Raw genomic sequence first — 16,889 nt, 5'->3', positions numbered from 1 at the left:
GAATTATTATCAACTGCAGGCTCAAACCTCATGGCTGGAGCTGGCATGCTATCACTTAGAGAGACCATGATCCACTTTACAAGGATCTTCTGCCTGCTGTTGAGCAACATCTCATATGCAGTTCTTAGCTGTGACTGAACCACTACCATTTTTTTTCATGACACCAGAAATTAAGTTTACTATTTTCTGTACAAGAAAAAGGAAACAGCAGAAAAACTGACAGCATGAGATGGATCGGCTTTTCTCATCGAGTATATCTATGTACATTTCCTCATAATATACATCAAAAAATTGTTTTCATGATTAGCTAATCCTCTAAAAGTCGGATGCTAATCACTAGGAATCACAGTTGGTGTATGATCTACAAGCAAAGAGCATTCAGAAGAGAAACCCTGCTCTGGATCAGTATCCTAAACAAAGTCTCAACTCCACTCTCAAGATCAACAATGTCCAACTCCAACGCCTGCAATTGCTCCTCCTCACACACAACTCTTCTCTTCTGGAACGTCTTGGAGATGAGAAACCACTTGCTGGGACTTGGTACCGCAATTTGTTTCAACAAGAGTTGGGATGAAGATTCCAGCATCAAGACAGCAGTCTCCCTGGCTTCAGACATCATCTTGATCAGTTTGCAGCTTTCCTGATCAGCTGCTGCAGACTTCTTGCTGATATTCTTGAACTGCTTTTGTGTCTTCTTCGCTATACGGATGTAAGACTGGATCTTGGTCTGAACAGCTGCATTATCTCCTCTCTTGAGAGCCAGCTGCATGTCCAGGATGCTTTCCTTGAGCTCAGAGAAGCTCTTTTGCATCGTGTTGCAAAGGTCGAGCAAGACAAGCGAGCTCTCAAGCTCTTGCTCCACTCATTTCCTCTGCTTTGGAACTTGGCTGCTAGGTAAGCACACAAGCTCGCTGATGTAGTTGTAAATTTCTCCAAGCTTTCTCAAACCATCGCACACAGTTCCCATGGTGGCAGAAGATGAAGAGATGGTTGTGTTCAAGCTCTGGAGCTGTTCATCAACGTTGATGTCATTGGAGCAAGGGCTGGAAGGCACGCTAGCTGATCTGAGGTGGAAGGCCATGGCTTCAATGGAAGCTGAAGTGCTCTCTTTTCGTCTACAAATGGAAAAGAAGAGAGCAGAAAGGAAACTTCTGAAATGTTGTCGACCTGCCATGGTTGTCCTCTATATATAATGAAAAAGCTGAAGAAGTGGCATCGCTGACCTTGTAGACAGCAAGAATCCTATTGGTGACGAGGTGCCATGTTGAGCTTGTGTCCAGCACGGGATGTCTAGATAACCGGAAGCAAAATCACCTGCACGATTGTGTAGTTCAATGTTTGATTCAGATCGTGTGAAGAGAGGATAGCTTGATGCTGCATGCAGAAGCAACATTTGAATTGTTCATGATTATTCTTCATGTCTCCTCGCAATGCTGGCATGTTTCTCCTGCCTGCTGTGCTGTCAGCATTTAGAATAATCTCTGAAATCGGTGATTGCAAGATGATCAACGTGCCATCCAAATTTCTTGAGCATTTGGTGTAACCGTGTAAGTGATCAATCGCACTGTCATGTTCCAACTATTAGCAGCAAGAATCAGCATGGCAGCTTACTCTAGTGCTGATAAATTATTGGTTGCGAACGAACTTAAACTTCATGGCTGGGGCTGGCAAGTTATTGGTTAAAGAGAGCAAGATCCATTTTGCAAGGATCTTGTGCCTGTTGTTGAGGCACATCCCATGTGAATATAAACGTGGGCATCTCATCGACTAATTTCTTTGATGATACCAAACGTGAAGAGCATCTTCTGAATATATTTTTTTTCGAACTAAACTTCAGTTGAAGCTCCCAATTTCAGATGATTTGTTTTATGCTTTCCATGTCAAGCTATGAAAAGAAATAGAGTAGCGGACAGTTTGGGAACATGATATGGATCAAAATCTTGTTCTTTCATCAACTATTTTTCTGTACACTTTGTCTCAATATATACATCAAAATTGTTCTGGTGATCAGCCAATCCTCTAAAAGGTGGATGCTAATCGCAGGCTATCGGAGTTAGTTGGTTGGTGCATGACCTTTCTACAGGCTAAGAGCATTCAGAAGAGAGACCCTGCATTGGATCAGTCTCCTGAAGACAACCTGAACCTCGCTCTCAAGGTCAACAATCTCCACTCCAACGCTTGCAATTGCTCCTCCCTGCACGCGACTCTTTTCTTCTGGAATGCCTTGGAGACAAGAGACCACTTGGTGGCGCTCGGTGTCACGATCTCCCTTGACAGGAGATACAACGCCGATTCCAGCATCGACAGAGCGACCTCTCTCGCTTCAGACAACAGCTTGACCACCCTGCGGCTTTCGGTGTCATCAAGGGCAACCTTGCTGCTGGTCTTCTTCAACTGCTTCTGCGCCTTCTTGGCCAAGCGGGCGTAAGCCTGAGCCTTGGCCTGGACAGCCACATCGTCTCCTCTCTTCAGACCCAGTAGCATCTCCTGGGAGATCACCCTGAGCTCGGCCAAGCTTTCTTGCATGGCGCTGCAGAGGTCGAGCAGAACAAGAGAGCGCTCGAGCTCCTCCTCTACTGTGAAGGACCGGAAATGGCGACCAGAGGGGGGGTGAATGGGAGCCTCGAATTTCTTTCGAAATCTTCGACCACTGTCCCAATATCAATCCCAAAAACCATACACGAAAGACTTGGTGACCACGACCCAAGAGAAGGGTGGATGCTCCCTCAGAACACAGCGGGTCACCACAGAGCAAACGGATCACAGATCGAGGCCCAAACGAGCAAACTCCCAAAATAAAACAACACTCCTCCTGCAAATATCGGACACGTCCGGTATTATATCGGACACGTCCGGTATTTTCGGACACGTCCGGTATGATCTCGGACACGTCCGGGATTTTCAACAGCAAGCTGACCAAAAGAGAAAAATCGGAAACCCCATCAAACGGTGTCCAAAAATCATGAAATTTTAACCATAGCTCTTTAGACACCAAGGGAAGATCTCCACAAAATTTCAGCTCAAAACTCCAAAGTGAGAAATATCGGACACGTCCGGTATGATATCGGACACGTCCGGTATGAACGAGCAGTTTCTCGGGAAAAATTAAAACAAGCCATAACTTGATCAAATCAACTCCAAATGACTTGAAACTTTGCGCAAGAGTTCACAAGCAAGTAGAAAGGCAACCTCTAAAAGATCATAGCCCGAGACAAACTCTAACTCCGTGAATCGAAGGAATTGAAGAAAACCCCAAAAAATAGGTCAAGAACTAAAATTGCCCGGATCTGCGATCTCGTGAGTTACTCATGTCACTGATCGATCCAAGGCAACAAGAACGAACCGAAACCATCCCAAATCAAAGAAACGAGAGGGGAAACAAGAAGGGACAAAAGGAGCTCGTGAAGAACACCAAAATCACATCAAGAACACAACTAAATCATGAATCCCGGAGGACATACGGTGGTTACGGCCACCGATTCCTTCAAAACCAAGTCACAATTTGAGTTGTGGACCTCTCTCATACATGGAAGCAAACTAGAGAAAGAAACCCTAAAGGAGAAAATGAAAACTGGAGGAGGTGAGGGAGATGGGGGCTCCCTCATCCTATTTAACAGGGCTATTACACATTCCCAGTTTTGCCCCTGGATACAAATGAGTTGAACCGCTAAGCCCAAGGGCGTTGTTGTCCAACCCGGTGTAATCTTGATCCGACGGCCACCGCGCCTTCTCACCGGTAGCTTCGCCTCGACGCGAACTCCCCGATGCCGCCACGTGCCGTCCGTCCCTCCTCGGAACCTCCGCCCGGGTTTTGAGGCCCAAACCCGTAAACCGTCCATCCGATGGTTTTGAGGTCTAAACCATCAAACCGTCCGCGAGTAGCGTACTCCATACGCGTCCCTCGCCATCCGACGCGTGTCACCGCCGTCCTCGACCGGCCAGCCCGCCAAGTCCTCCTGAGCCTCGCTCGACTCACGCGTCCGCCGTCTTGACCCGGTCAACACCGTCACTCCATGTCTTCTTGCACTTGTCGATGTCCCAAGTGTCAGCCACCGTGGCTAGTCACCCGGCCTCTGGGTCCCTCGGTCCAAGCCTCACGTCCGTCCTTCACCGCTCCCGGTCTGTCGGCACAGCACGTCCTCCTTGATCTTCACCTCGCCGTCGACCACCGCATCCGAGCTCCACACCTGCACAACACAAGCCAAAAGACATGTCGCACACATAGCTTTCGCCATGGTAGGGTTAGTCACCACTCAACCTACTTCGTGGATCACATTGACAATCACTCATCATAAAACGAACACACAAGGGTACTTGTCAACCTTGTGTTCGCAATCTCCCCCTTGATGAGTGCATTGTCAACACCAATACACGAACAGCTTGAGCAAAAGAAAAAGAAGAAGAAGAGAAAAGAAAGAACTCGCCCAACTGACCAAAAGCCAAAAACTGGGTCATTTGAAGGTGAGCAAAACTTGGTCCTCAAAGACATGGGCAATGGCTCGACGCAACCAAGTAAAACAAAACTAGCCCTCAAGAAGAGGCAACGGGCTCAACGCCACTAGCAAAGCTCGAAAAGCCGAAAAACTGCTAGACCCTCCAGAAGAGGCAAAGGCTCAACACATCTAGCAAAACACCTCAAATGCAAAACTGCTAGACCCTCCAGAAGAGGCAAAGGCTCAACACATCTAGCAAAACACCTCAAATGCAACTCCCCCTGAACAAGTGCAATCTCTCTCAAGTGCAATCTCTCTCAAATGAATGCATATCGCTCAACTTTAGGTGACATTGTGAGTGTGGAAACTTCTCCCCCTTGTTGACACATGCACTTATCAAGCTAGAGCCCAAAGATTGCATCTTCCCCTCAAATTATGCTATGAATGCAGAAATGCACGAATGCAGAAGCTTCAAGATTATAGTAAGTAGATTGAAAAGAGGCTCTAGTTGATGCTGTCATGTATATATAGCAACACATACAAGTGCTAGCAAATGCTCAAAGTGACCAAATGAGACGAAATATGGCATTTAAGCAATTTTGATCAAGTTTGAGCAATTTTAAAAGAGGGTTCACCACCAAAGGAGCACATAGCAAAAATAGACAGGAGATCGACCTTGTGCTACACATGTATGCAAAGTGAACTACCCCAAACAAGGTTCACACATCATGTCATGAGACAAACTTGTGGTTTGATCAAATTTTAGACACCAATTGAAATTTATCAGAGTTATGCAGCTTATTACCAAAGTTTGTCAGACAAGTGTGTGCGGGAGGTTATCTGTGCCACCAAAACCTGACTTAGCGACCATGTCAAGCCTATGCCAAAAGCAATCAGAAGCTTAAGACAATGATCTCGGTATCCATTACAGAGCTCAAGTTCACCAATAAGTGCAATTTGGAGCTGTCTCGATACTCTGACATAGGATAGTACAGACCCATCCCGATCTTTTCAATTCACTTAGTTTGATTTTCAAGTTTTAGCACAAATTCAAGTTTCTCAAGCAAGTGTGTAACTCAAAGTATGAGCCGTAGCAACTAAGCATATACATGAAGCAAGAAAAAGATCTCAACACATTCTACACATGCTAGTACCACAAGTAGTGGTGAACACATTTCATGTTTCAACAAGTTTTAATCAAGTTCACAGTTTGGAAAATAAGCTTAGCTCATAACATACATCAATTGATCAAGAGGAGCCTAAGCCAAAAGCACATCATGAATATCCATAACATCCCCAACAAGAGCATAGTGTCAATCTAGCTACTATAAGGATAAAGCTCAGGATGCAATATGATACATGATGATATGATATGCAAGTATGATATAAAAACAAAAACAAAGACTAAACTACAAAGAAAAGCAAAACTAGAATACAACAACCAAAGTTCCCCTCCTCTAAAAAGGGAAACAAACTCCAAGCTCCCCTCGCAAGCGAGCAAACTGGGCTTGGTCAAGTGGTTTGGTGAAGATATCTGCGAGCTGGTTTTGGGTATTAATGTGGTGCAGATCAATATCACCTTTCTCATAGTGGTCACGCAAGAAGTGAAAGCGAACTTCTATGTGCTTTGTCTTTGAGTGAAGGACTGGGTTTTTGGCTACACTTATGGCGCTGGTGCTGTCACAAAACAAAGGCACTCGCCTAAACTCTAACCCAAAGTCTCTTAGAGTAGCTATCATCCAAAGCAACTGGGAACAACAAGCAGCAGCAGCAACATACTCAGCTTCTGTGGTGGATTGGGCGACGCTAGACTGCTTGCGAGAAGACCAAGACACAAGAGAAGATCCAAGAAACTGACAAGTCCCCAAAGTGGACTTCCTCTCAACACGACAACCAGCATAATCCGCATCAGAATACCCACAAAGAGAAAGAGAGGAGGAAGCTGAAAATCAAAGACCAAACTCGGGTGTGAAACGAAGGTACCTGAGGATCCGCTTGATGGCTTGACAATGAGACGTGCACGGAGAAGACTGAAAACGCACGCACAAGCAAACTGCGAATTGGATGTCCGGTCTCGTCGCCGTTAGGTACAGCAGGGACCCGATCATGCTTCGGTATTCCTTCTGGTCCACTGCTTCTCCCTCCTTGTCCTCATCCAGGGCCATCGTGGTTGACATGGGCGTCGAAAGAGGCTTGGCCTCACCCATATCAAATTTCTTGAGCACGTCCTTGGTGTACTTGCCTTGGTGCACGAACGTCCCCTCACGAGTTTGCTTGATTTGCAGCCCAAGGAAGAAAGTCAATTCGCCCATCATGCTCATCTCAAATTCCCTGCTCATAGTATCTGAAAACTTAGCAACAAGAGCATGAGAAGAGCCACCAAAGATTATATCATCCACGTATATCTGAACCAAAAGGATGTCTGTGCCTTGCTTGAGGAGGAACAGAGTCTTATCTACGGAACCCATCCTAAAACCCTTATCAAGCAAGAAAGCTTTCAAACGCTCATACCAGGCTCTCGGGGCTTGTTTCAAACCATACAAGGCTTTGTGGAGTTTAAAAACATGGTTGGGGTACTTTGGATTTTCAAAGCCAGGGGGTTGCCTCACATAAACCTCTTCCTCTATGTACCCATTCAAGAAGGCACTCTTTACATCCATCTGATACAGCTTGAACCCTTTCAAAGCTGCAAATGCTAAAAGAATCCTAATGGCTTCTAGACGGGCAACATGAGCAAAGGTTTCTTTATAGTCTATTCCCTCTTTTTGGCAAAAACCCTGAGCCACTAATCTCGCCTTGTTTCTCACCACCACCCCATCCTCACTCTGCTTGTTCTTGTAAACCCACTTTGTACCTATGGGGTGGCACTCTGGTGGAGGTGGAACTAAAACCCACACTTGGTTCCGCTCAAAGTTCTCTAACTCCTCGTGCATAGCATTAACCCAATCGGCATTAGATAGTGCGTGTCTAATATCTCGAGGCTCAAAAGAAGCTACGAAAGCAGAATGAGTGAAATGGGAAATATGATAAGACTTGGAACGCGTTACCCTTTCGTCGATGTCGCCGATCATGGTCTGAGGAGGATGGCGTCGCTGGATATGTCGAGGTGCACCCAAAGACGAAGTCGCCTCCCCCTCATCCACAGCTGGGGCCTCCTCAGTCGATTGAGGAAGCGGCTCGCACGGACCCCATGAAGTAGAGGTGGAGGGCTCGGGGCCGTGAGCCGAAGTGGTCGAAGCTGGCTCGATCGGGGCAGCCGGTTGAGATGGCTTGGGATCATCCCAATCGACGTCATCGTCATCCTCAACAAAAATGCTATCACCCATCTCTTCATCACCTGCACGTTCAAAGACCGAAATAGAAGAGGGCATGGTTTCGTCGAAGGTGACTTCACAAGTCTCCACGAAACGGTTAGTCTCAAGATTAAGCACACGGTACGCATGTGAATGAGAAGCGTAACCGAGAAATATACCGTCCGAAGATCTAGATTCAAACTTGTCAAGATTACCTTGCTTAAGAATGAAGCACCTACAACCGAAGACTCGAAAATGACTCACCTTGGGTGGACGCCCAAACCGCAATTCGTAGGATGTCTTCTTTAAGAAAGCACGAAGAAAAATGCGGTTTGAAACATGGCAGGCGGTGTTGATGGCTTCGGCCCAGTAACGCCTAGGAGTCCTATGCTCATCGAGCATCGTCCTGGCCATTTCAACCAAAGTCCGATTTTTGCGCTCAACAACACCATTCTGCTGAGGGACATAGGGCGAAGAAAACTGATGTTCAAGACCCAAGGAAGCACAAAAGGTGTCAAACTGAGAGTTTTTGAACTCAGTGCCATTGTCACTATAGATAGCTCGTATGGCATTCTTTGGTAACTCAGTTTGCAACCTCAAGATTAAGTCACGAGCATGAGAAAACGCTTCGTCCTTGCCCTTCATGAAAAACACCCAAGAATAACGAGAAAAATCATCCACGATCACTAGAACGTACCACTTCCCTCCCTCTGACCGAACCCGAGCCGGACCAACAGTGTCCATATGGAGTAGCTCACCGGGTCTCGTGGTCATGACCTGAGTCACTGGAGGATGGGAAGTAGCCACCATCTTTCCGTGGCGACAGAGATGGCATACCAGATCCTTCTCAAACTTAAGTTTGGGCAATCCTCGGATCATGTCAAGAGAACTCAACCTCACTAGGAGATCGAAGCTCAAGTGACCAAGTCTCCTATGCCACTTCCACAAATCAGAAGAAGATCCGGCAACCAAACAACGAGAAGAATCGAAAGACTGAGAGAAATCAGCTCTGAAAACTCGGCCAAAAGGAACGATCTGACAAACTAGATGTCCCTGAGAATCGAGCACACGAGAAAGTCCAGTCTTAAAGCGCACCTCAAACCCATCTTGAAGGAGTTGCGAAACAGAGAGCAAATTAAAATGCAGGCTTGAAACCAAAGCAACGTCCTTCAAGATAAAAGACTCATTGACCCGAATGGTCCCACGAGACAGCACCTTACCTTTGCTATTGTCCCCAAATGTGATGTACTCCTTGTATTGCATGGGGTCAAGGCTGGAGAACCATTTGGAACTTCCGGTCATGTGGCGCGAATAGCCGGAATCAACAAGCCACGTGTTCTCCAGGCCTCCGCTCTGCATCAATAGAAAGACAGGGGGTGAGCAAATGGCACAACACTAGGGTTAGTGAAATGAGGAGAATACCAGTGTTGAGTCATTTGCCCTAGAAAAGTGTTAGGAAAAACACCATACATGCCATGTCCCATTGGAGAGAAGCGATCACCACGTGGGGGAAAACGTGGTCCGCTAGGAGTGTGGGACTGAAAGCCACCGTCGCGAGGTCCAGAGTCATATAGATCATGACTTGGGCCACGCCGGGCACGACCACCACGTGGTCTCACCACCTGAGGCCTAGCACCTTGAGGCATTGCACCTCTAGGCCTAACATTGTGCCTCTGAACAGGCGGTACATGTACGCCATGGGGAGGACGGTACATATTCCGGTTGTTCAACTCGTACTCGCGCCGCTCATCTCTCTTCCTCCTAAAGCAAAACTCAGCCAAATGACCATCTCTATGGCAATAGTCACAGTGGTACCTCACCTCTCTCTTGGATGGTGGTTGACTCACTCTCTTGTGGATGTGGTTCACTCTCTGAGGCTTTTTGGCTTTAGGAAGGGGTGCACTAGAGATGTTGGGTAGAGTATCGAGTGAGTTCCGAAAGTGGTTCGGTTTGGGAACCCAAACTTGCTTGGATGGTGGAGCTTTTGGTGGTTCTTCAAACACACCATCTTTGATCATAGGCTTGGTAGACTCTGGTGGAGGGATCTTGATCAATTTGGGAGTGTTGGTGGGTTTCTCACTTGGGTTCAAACCACTATGTTCACCAACCTTGCCATAGACATGCTCACCCTTCCCACCTATAGCAAAGCCTACTCCCGATGAGTCAGTTCCCCGCCTGAACTGGCTCACCATCATGCCCAACTGGGGCTCACTGCACGACACCCAGCTCAAGATGGATCGAAGTTGTGTGTTTTCTTCCTCGGTTCCCATCTTGTCATGCCTGCAGGACTCAAGCTCCAACACCAAAGCTTTACATCGAACACATGTAGTGGTGATGCTATCTAAGTTGGCCTTCTCAAACTCAGCAAGTTTGGCAACCTTCTCTGCCAACTCAGATTGCAAGCCTGAGCAGGACTTGCACGCACTGAGCAACCCAGAACGAGACTTCAACTCATCACATTCATCAAGCAAAACAGCATACTTGGATTGCAAGTCAGAGAGGTTAGACATGTGTATAGCGCACTCATCGCACTCCTCCTCCTCTGACACCACTACACCACTCTTGGCAAGCTCCAACTCCTTCAAAGCAACCTCTAGCTGGTCCTTAAACTCTTTCCTCTCGCGGGCAGCACGCTTAAGCAACTTATCTTGGCTCATCAATGTATCATTCATAGTATCAAGCTCAAGCATAAGTGAGTCAAGTGTGGGCGGTACCTCGTTTTCGTCGTCGTCGACGTCGACGTCCTTTTTGAGCTTTGCTCCACCGTCAACCGCCGTAGTGCAAAACCCACCACGGTTTGCACCGGCGACAAAGCAGAGACCGTTGAGCTTGTCCTCGCGCTTCTTCTCGGACTCATCGTCGGTCGAGGGACAAGAAGAGTGATCATCATCGGAGTCATCATCGAGGTCGCTGAGAGAGGCGAGGAAGGCGCGTTCTTGAGCTTTGGCCTTTCTGCGGTACGCCTTCTTGATCACCTCCTTGTCGAAACCGCCCTTGGCCTTGTGCTTGCCAGAGGTGTAGTCGCGCTTATCCTTGCGCTTGCCGGAGTCATACTTGTTGATGAAGGGCTTCTTCTTGGGGCAGTGCGCGACGAAGTGGTCCGGATCTCCACATCCATAGCATCTCTCCTTCGGGCCACCACTGCGTCGGCGATTCAAACGGTTGTTGTGAAACCGAGAGAACCGACTGATGACGAGTGCCAACTCATCATCCCCAAGAGACTCCAGCTGCTCCTCTGTGACTGACATCAAGCACGACAAAGAGAAAGAAGCTTGTGAAGGGTTAGTCAATGAACTTGAACCACTACCTGAGACCAAAGCCATGGTTGGTGCAGAGGGATTCTTGAGCTTGGCTTGGGTTTGGTAGTCGATCTCTGTGGACTTGAGCTTGCTGAAAAGCTCGTCAACGGTGAGGGTGTCGTAGTTGGCGGACTCGATGATCGTCGACACCTTCACATCCCATACCTTTCGATCAAGGGCATAGAGAAGCTTGAGCGCCCTCTCATGATCACTATAAGGTAGGTTGGCCTTGTTCGCTTTCATTTTATTGACGATAGTCTGAAAGCGGGAAAACATGGCATCGATGGACTCGCCATCAAGCTGAGAGAAGTTCTCGTACTCGCGCTTGTACGTCTCGTAGAGTCTGGTCTTGACCTGTGCGGTCCCCTCGTGATAGCTCTGAAGCATCACCCAGATCTCTCGAGCTGTAGTACAATCGGAGACACGCTCGAACTCAGAAAGCGAAAGACTCGAGAAAAGCACACTGCGAGCTTTGCTATTTGCGTTGTGCCGATCCTTGTGATCCTGGGTGGTACGGGCCGCGGTAGGGAGCACAACGTAAGTAGCATCCTCGCAAATTTCCCAGACGAGCCAATCAATCCCCTAGAGATGCGCAGACATGCGGATCTTCCAATAAGGATAGTTTGACCCATCGAAGTGCGGTGGTTTGCCAGAACCACGCTCCATGTCGCCTTCGTGGATCACGGACCGATTAAGGTGGAATGATCCTTAACCGGCTCTGATACCAATTGAAGGACCGGAAACGACGACCAGAGGGGGGGGGGGTGAATGGGAGCCTCGAATTTCTTTCGAAATCTTCGATCACTGTCCCAATATCAATCCCCAAAAACCATACACGAAAGACTTGGTGACCATGACCCAAGAGAAGGGTGGATGCTCACTCAGAACACAGCGGGTCACCACAGAGCAAACGGATCACAGATCGAGGCCCAAACGAGTAAACTCCCAAAATAAAACAGCACTGCTCCTGCAAATATCGGACACGTCCGGTATTATATCGGACACGTCCGGTATGATCTCGGACACGTTCGGGATTTTCAGCAGCAAGCTGACCAAAAGAGAAAAATCCGAAACCCCATCAAACGGTGTCCAAAAATCATGAAATTTTAACCATAGCTCTTTAGACACCAAGGGAAGATCTCCACAAAATTTTAGCTCAAAACTCCAAAGTGAGAAATATCGGACACGTCCGGTATGAACGAGCAGTTTCTCGGGAAAAATTAAAATAAGCCATAACTTGATCAAATCAACTCCAAATGACTTGAAACTTTGCGCAAGAGTTCACAAGCGAGTAGAAAGGCAACCTCTAAAAGATCATAGCCCGAGACAAACTCTAACTCCGTGAATCGAAGGAATTGAAGAAAACCCCAAAAAATAGGTCAAGAACTAAAATTGCCCGGATCTGCGATCTCGTGAGTTACTCATGTCACTGATCGATCCAAGGCAACAAGAACGAACCGAAACCATCCCAAATCAAAGAAACGAGAGGGGAAACAAGAAGGGACAAAAGGAGCTCGTGAAGAACACCAAAATCACATCAAGAACACAACTAAATCATGAATCCCGGAGGACATACGGTGGTTACGGCCACCGATTCCTTCAAAACCAAGTCACAATTTGAGTTGTGGACCTCTCTCATACATGGAAGCAAACTAGAGGAAGAAACCCTAAAGGAGAAAATGAAAACTGGAGGAGGTGAGGGAGATGGGGGCTCCCTCATCCTATTTAACAGGGCTATTACACATTCCCAGTTTTGCCCCTGGATACAAATGAGTTGAACCGCTAAGCCCAAGGGCGTTGTTGTCCAACCCGGTGTAATCTTGATCCGACGGCCACCGCGCCTTCTCACCGGTAGCTTCGCCTCGACGCAAACTCCCCGATGCCGCCACGTGCCGTCCGTCCCTCCTCGGAACCTCCGCCCGGGTTTTGAGGCCCAAACCCGTAAACCGTCCATCCGATGGTTTTGAGGTCCAAACCATCAAACCGTCCGCGAGTAGCGTACTCCATACGCGTCCCCCGCCATCCGACGCGTGTCACCGCCGTCCTCGACCGGCCGGCCCGCCAAGTCCTCCTGAGCCTCGCTCGACTCACGCGTCCGCCGTCTTGACCCGGTCAACACCGTCACTCCATGTCTTCTTGCACTTGTCGATGTCCCAAGTGTCAGCCACCGTGGCTAGTCACCCGGCCTCTGGGTCCCTCGGTCCAAGCCTCACGTCCGTCCTTCACCGCTTCCGGTCTGTCGGCACGGCACGTCCTCCTTGACCTTCACCTCGCCGTCGACCACCGCATCCGAGCTCCACACCTGCACAACACAAGCCAAAAGACATGTCGCACACATAGCTTTCGTCATGGTAGGGTTAGTCACCACTCAACCTACTTCGTGGATCACATTGACAATCACTCATCACAAAACGAACACACAAGGGTACTTGTCAACCTTGTATTCGCACACTGCTTTCCTCTGCTGGCGTTGGCTGATGGTGCTGGGCAAGCATGCGAGCTCGTCAATGCAGCTGCAGATGCTCCCAAGCCTGGACAGGCCACCAACGATGGTTTGGACTGTCGTGGAGGTTGAAGAGATGGTCGCCTTCAGGCTCTGGAGCTGTTCCTCCACGTTGGTTTTGTTGGAGCGAGGGCTTGAGGGCACACTCGCGGATCTCAGGTGGCAGGCCATGCTTGGAAATGGGATGGGACAAGCTACGAAGCCTCTTCTTGCTGGAGGATGGAAGAGAAGCCAAGCTGCTGCAATGGTGTCTTCCCAGCTCTGGGTTCCCTCTTTATATAGGGATATAAGTTGAAGCAACTGCACAGCTGAAATAAGCAGACAGCAAGAACCATTATTTCTCAAGTGGCATCACTAGTTGAGCTTGATTACGAGGCTGTCTACTGTCATGTCCTGCATTATGGGTGGCAAAATGAGCTGCACGGGTGAAGGGGCATTGAATTAGCATCAGATTCAATCGTGTGATCCGTTAACTAACATGCAAGTTACCGGTGGAAGCATGGACAGCTATTTGACTTCGCTCACCTCCAGGCTCTTAAACTGTGTTTAATCATCTGATTCTAGACCCATTAGGTGCAGCTCCTGAACAATTAGCTTATTATCGCACTGTCATGTTGCAAGTGCCGGCAGCAAAGGATCTTTTCTAGCTCATAATATGTGCACGCTTTGCCAGAGATATCCATCTCTCTTAGACATCGTGAGAGAATAGATGTATCAATTTTATAAGGGCAGAACAACAGAAAAGATTCCCTATTTCGTTCACAGTGGTTTCTGAGGCAAAGGGACTCACAAGTTAATATTTCCTGAATTTACATTTTATTTCTAATGCCTCACCGATGCCGGATATTTCACTCCGACAGAAGTTTGCCTTTAGTCCAAAACATTTGTTAGAACAAGGATAAAAGGGGTATTTGTAGCCCCCTCCAAATCATTTTGCACAAGAAAAATAGTATGGTAATAAAGAGTTGCATTGGATGTTTCAATAACTGGCAGCAAAACCATCTGCACGGGTGCATAGTTTAGTGCAAGATTCAGATCATGAGATGGAGAGCAAAGCTGTGCAATTAGAACAGCTGTTGGCTAGGCTGGTTGATGCATGCTAGTGGAAGGAAAAGTTGACTACAGCGTTCTTGATACTCATGACACGCTGCTTTGTTTCTCCTGCCTGCTGTGCGTTAAGCATTTAGAATTTGAATCCTGCAATATCAAGATGTCCACATGCCGTCCAAATTTCTTTATGCATTGGCACCTTACCGAATGCTGAACAACTATTAATTGCAAGTGCAAATCTCATGGCTAGAGTTGGCATGCTATCAGTTAAGGGAGCAAGATCCACTTCATTAGGATCTTATGTCTATTGTTAGTATTAACAGGCCAATAATGGACCAATAATCATGAGCACCTTATGATAATTTATTTTCCTGAAGAAACTTCAACTGCAGCACTCCCATTTCATTGATTATTATTATTTTTATTTAGCTGTCCTCCATGTTGAACGATGAGACGAAAGAGGGGGGAAAAAATTCGACAGCAGGAAAATGGACCCAAAACTTTGCTTTCCAGTTGAGTATATTTCTGTACACTCTCTCATATATATATACATCAAAATTGTTTCGATGATCAGCAGATCCTCTAAAACAAGGATGCTATTCGCAGGGGTTAGAGATGGTGTATGATCTATCTACAAAGTGAGTGTGTTCAGAAGAGAAACTCTGCTCTGGATCAGTGTCCTGAACAAAGTGGCAACTCCACTCTCAAGATCAGAAATGTCTAACTCCAACGCCTGCAATTGCTCCTCCTTGCACAAGACTTTCTTCTTCTCAAATGCCTTGGACACAAGAGACCACTTGCTAGTACTGGGCATCGCGATCTTCTTTGAGAGGAGATGTGATGTCGATTCGAGCATCGACACAGCGATCTCCCTTGCTTCAGCCAACAACATGACTACCCTGCATCCTTCAATGTCAGAAGCAGCCTTGCTGTTGATCTTCTTGAACTGCTTCTGTGCCTTCTTGGTCAAGCGGGCGTAAGACTGAATCTTGGCCTGAAGAGCCACGTGGTTTCCTCTCTTGAGAACCAGCTGCATCTCCTGGACGCTGACCTTGAGCTCTGCAAAGTTCTCTTGCATGGCGTTGCAGAGGTCAAGCAGGACAAGGGAGCGCTCGAGCTCCTCCTCCACTGCCTTCCTCTGCTGACGTTGGTTACTGGGCAAGGATGCGAGCTCATCAATGCAACTGTAGATGCTCACGATCTTGTTGACACCATCAACCATGGTTTCAATGGCCACTGAAGGTGAGGAGATGGCTGCCTTCAGGCTCTGCAGCTGTTCATCGATGTTGGCTTTGTTAGAGCGAGGGCTGGAAGGCACGCTCGCGGATCTAAGGTGGCAAGCCATGATTTGAATGGAGGCTGAAGCTGTGAAGCTTCTTTTTTCTTGAAATGGAGAAGAGAAGGCAAGCTGCTGCAATGGTGGTCTTCCGGGCTTTGGCTTTCCTCTTTATATAGAGAAAGAGGTGGAAGCAACAGCATAGCTGAACCAGCAGACAGCAAGAATCATTCTCATGTGTAACCAAGTGGTGAACTGCAACGGAAGGCACCAAACCCAAGAAGTATCACAATTCACAAACTTAGCTTGATTAGGAGGCTGTCATGTCTGCAATATGGGCGGCAAACTCACCTGCATGTTTGAAGGGCAGCAAGATGAGCATCTGATCCAGATCATGAGATGATTGATTAACAGGCAAGTTGCCACTGTAGGGAGCTACAACTAGATGCCTCTGGTCGCCTCAAGCACCGGGTTCCCAAGCTAGTTGCATTTAATCACCTGATTCCAATATAATCACATCATTACACGGTGGGTTTTTGAAGATAGTGGTAGCCCTGTAGTCATGTCTCTGCTCTCCATTGCTCGTGCACTAGCAGCGTATATGCTTGGCCAGCAGACAGCAAGAATCATTCTCATGTGTAACCAAGTGGTGAACGCCACCAAACCCAAGAAGCATCACAATGCAAACTTAAGCTTGATTAGGAGGCTGTCATGTCTGCAATATGGGCGGCAAACTTGCCTGCACGGTTGAAGGGCAGCAAGATGAGCATGTGATCCTCCAGTTCATGAGATGATTGATTAACAGGCAACTTGCCACTGGAGGAAGGAGCAGCTAGATGCCTTTGCTTGCCTCCAGCCCCAGGTTCCCAACTAGTTGCATTTAATCACCCCGATACAATATAATCATGTCATTACACGGTTGATTTGTGAAGATAGTGATAGTCCTGCTGTCATGTCTCGGCTCTTCATTGCTTGTGCACTAGCAATGTATATGCTTGACCATCCTCGTGTTTCTGCAATTTTTGTGAATAATTA

At 47.5% G+C, this 16,889-nt stretch overlaps 1 protein-coding gene and 2 pseudogenes across 1 annotated transcript; all 3 read right to left on the bottom strand.

Annotated features, from left to right (window-relative positions):
- Window positions 1-26: 26 nt before the first annotated feature.
- LOC136477044 (uncharacterized) lies at window positions 27-2,095 on the bottom strand (annotated as a pseudogene).
- LOC136477046 (uncharacterized) lies at window positions 2,078-13,732 on the bottom strand (annotated as a pseudogene).
- A 1,347-nt stretch (window positions 13,733-15,079) lies between these two features.
- On the bottom strand, window positions 15,080-16,372 carry LOC136473017 (uncharacterized). The gene has a single exon (XM_066470714.1). The coding sequence runs from the start codon at window positions 15,921-15,923 to the stop codon at window positions 15,210-15,212; it is 714 nt and encodes a 237-aa protein (XP_066326811.1). The 5' UTR covers window positions 15,924-16,372; the 3' UTR covers window positions 15,080-15,209.
- Between the last annotated feature and the right edge of the window lie 517 nt (window positions 16,373-16,889).

This window comes from Miscanthus floridulus, chromosome 8 (genome assembly GCF_019320115.1).
Source record: "Miscanthus floridulus cultivar M001 chromosome 8, ASM1932011v1, whole genome shotgun sequence".
Classification (NCBI taxonomy): Eukaryota; Viridiplantae; Streptophyta; class Magnoliopsida; order Poales; family Poaceae; genus Miscanthus; species Miscanthus floridulus.
Note: the sequence above shows the minus strand (reverse complement) of the source record. Positions and strands in the feature narration are given on the sequence as shown.

Bases quoted from the DNA above. Each gene is read 5' to 3' on its own strand.
- LOC136473017 (XM_066470714.1), bottom strand. From the start codon at position 15,923: ATGGCTTGCCACCTTAGATCCGCGAGCGTGCCTTCCAGCCCTCGCTCT.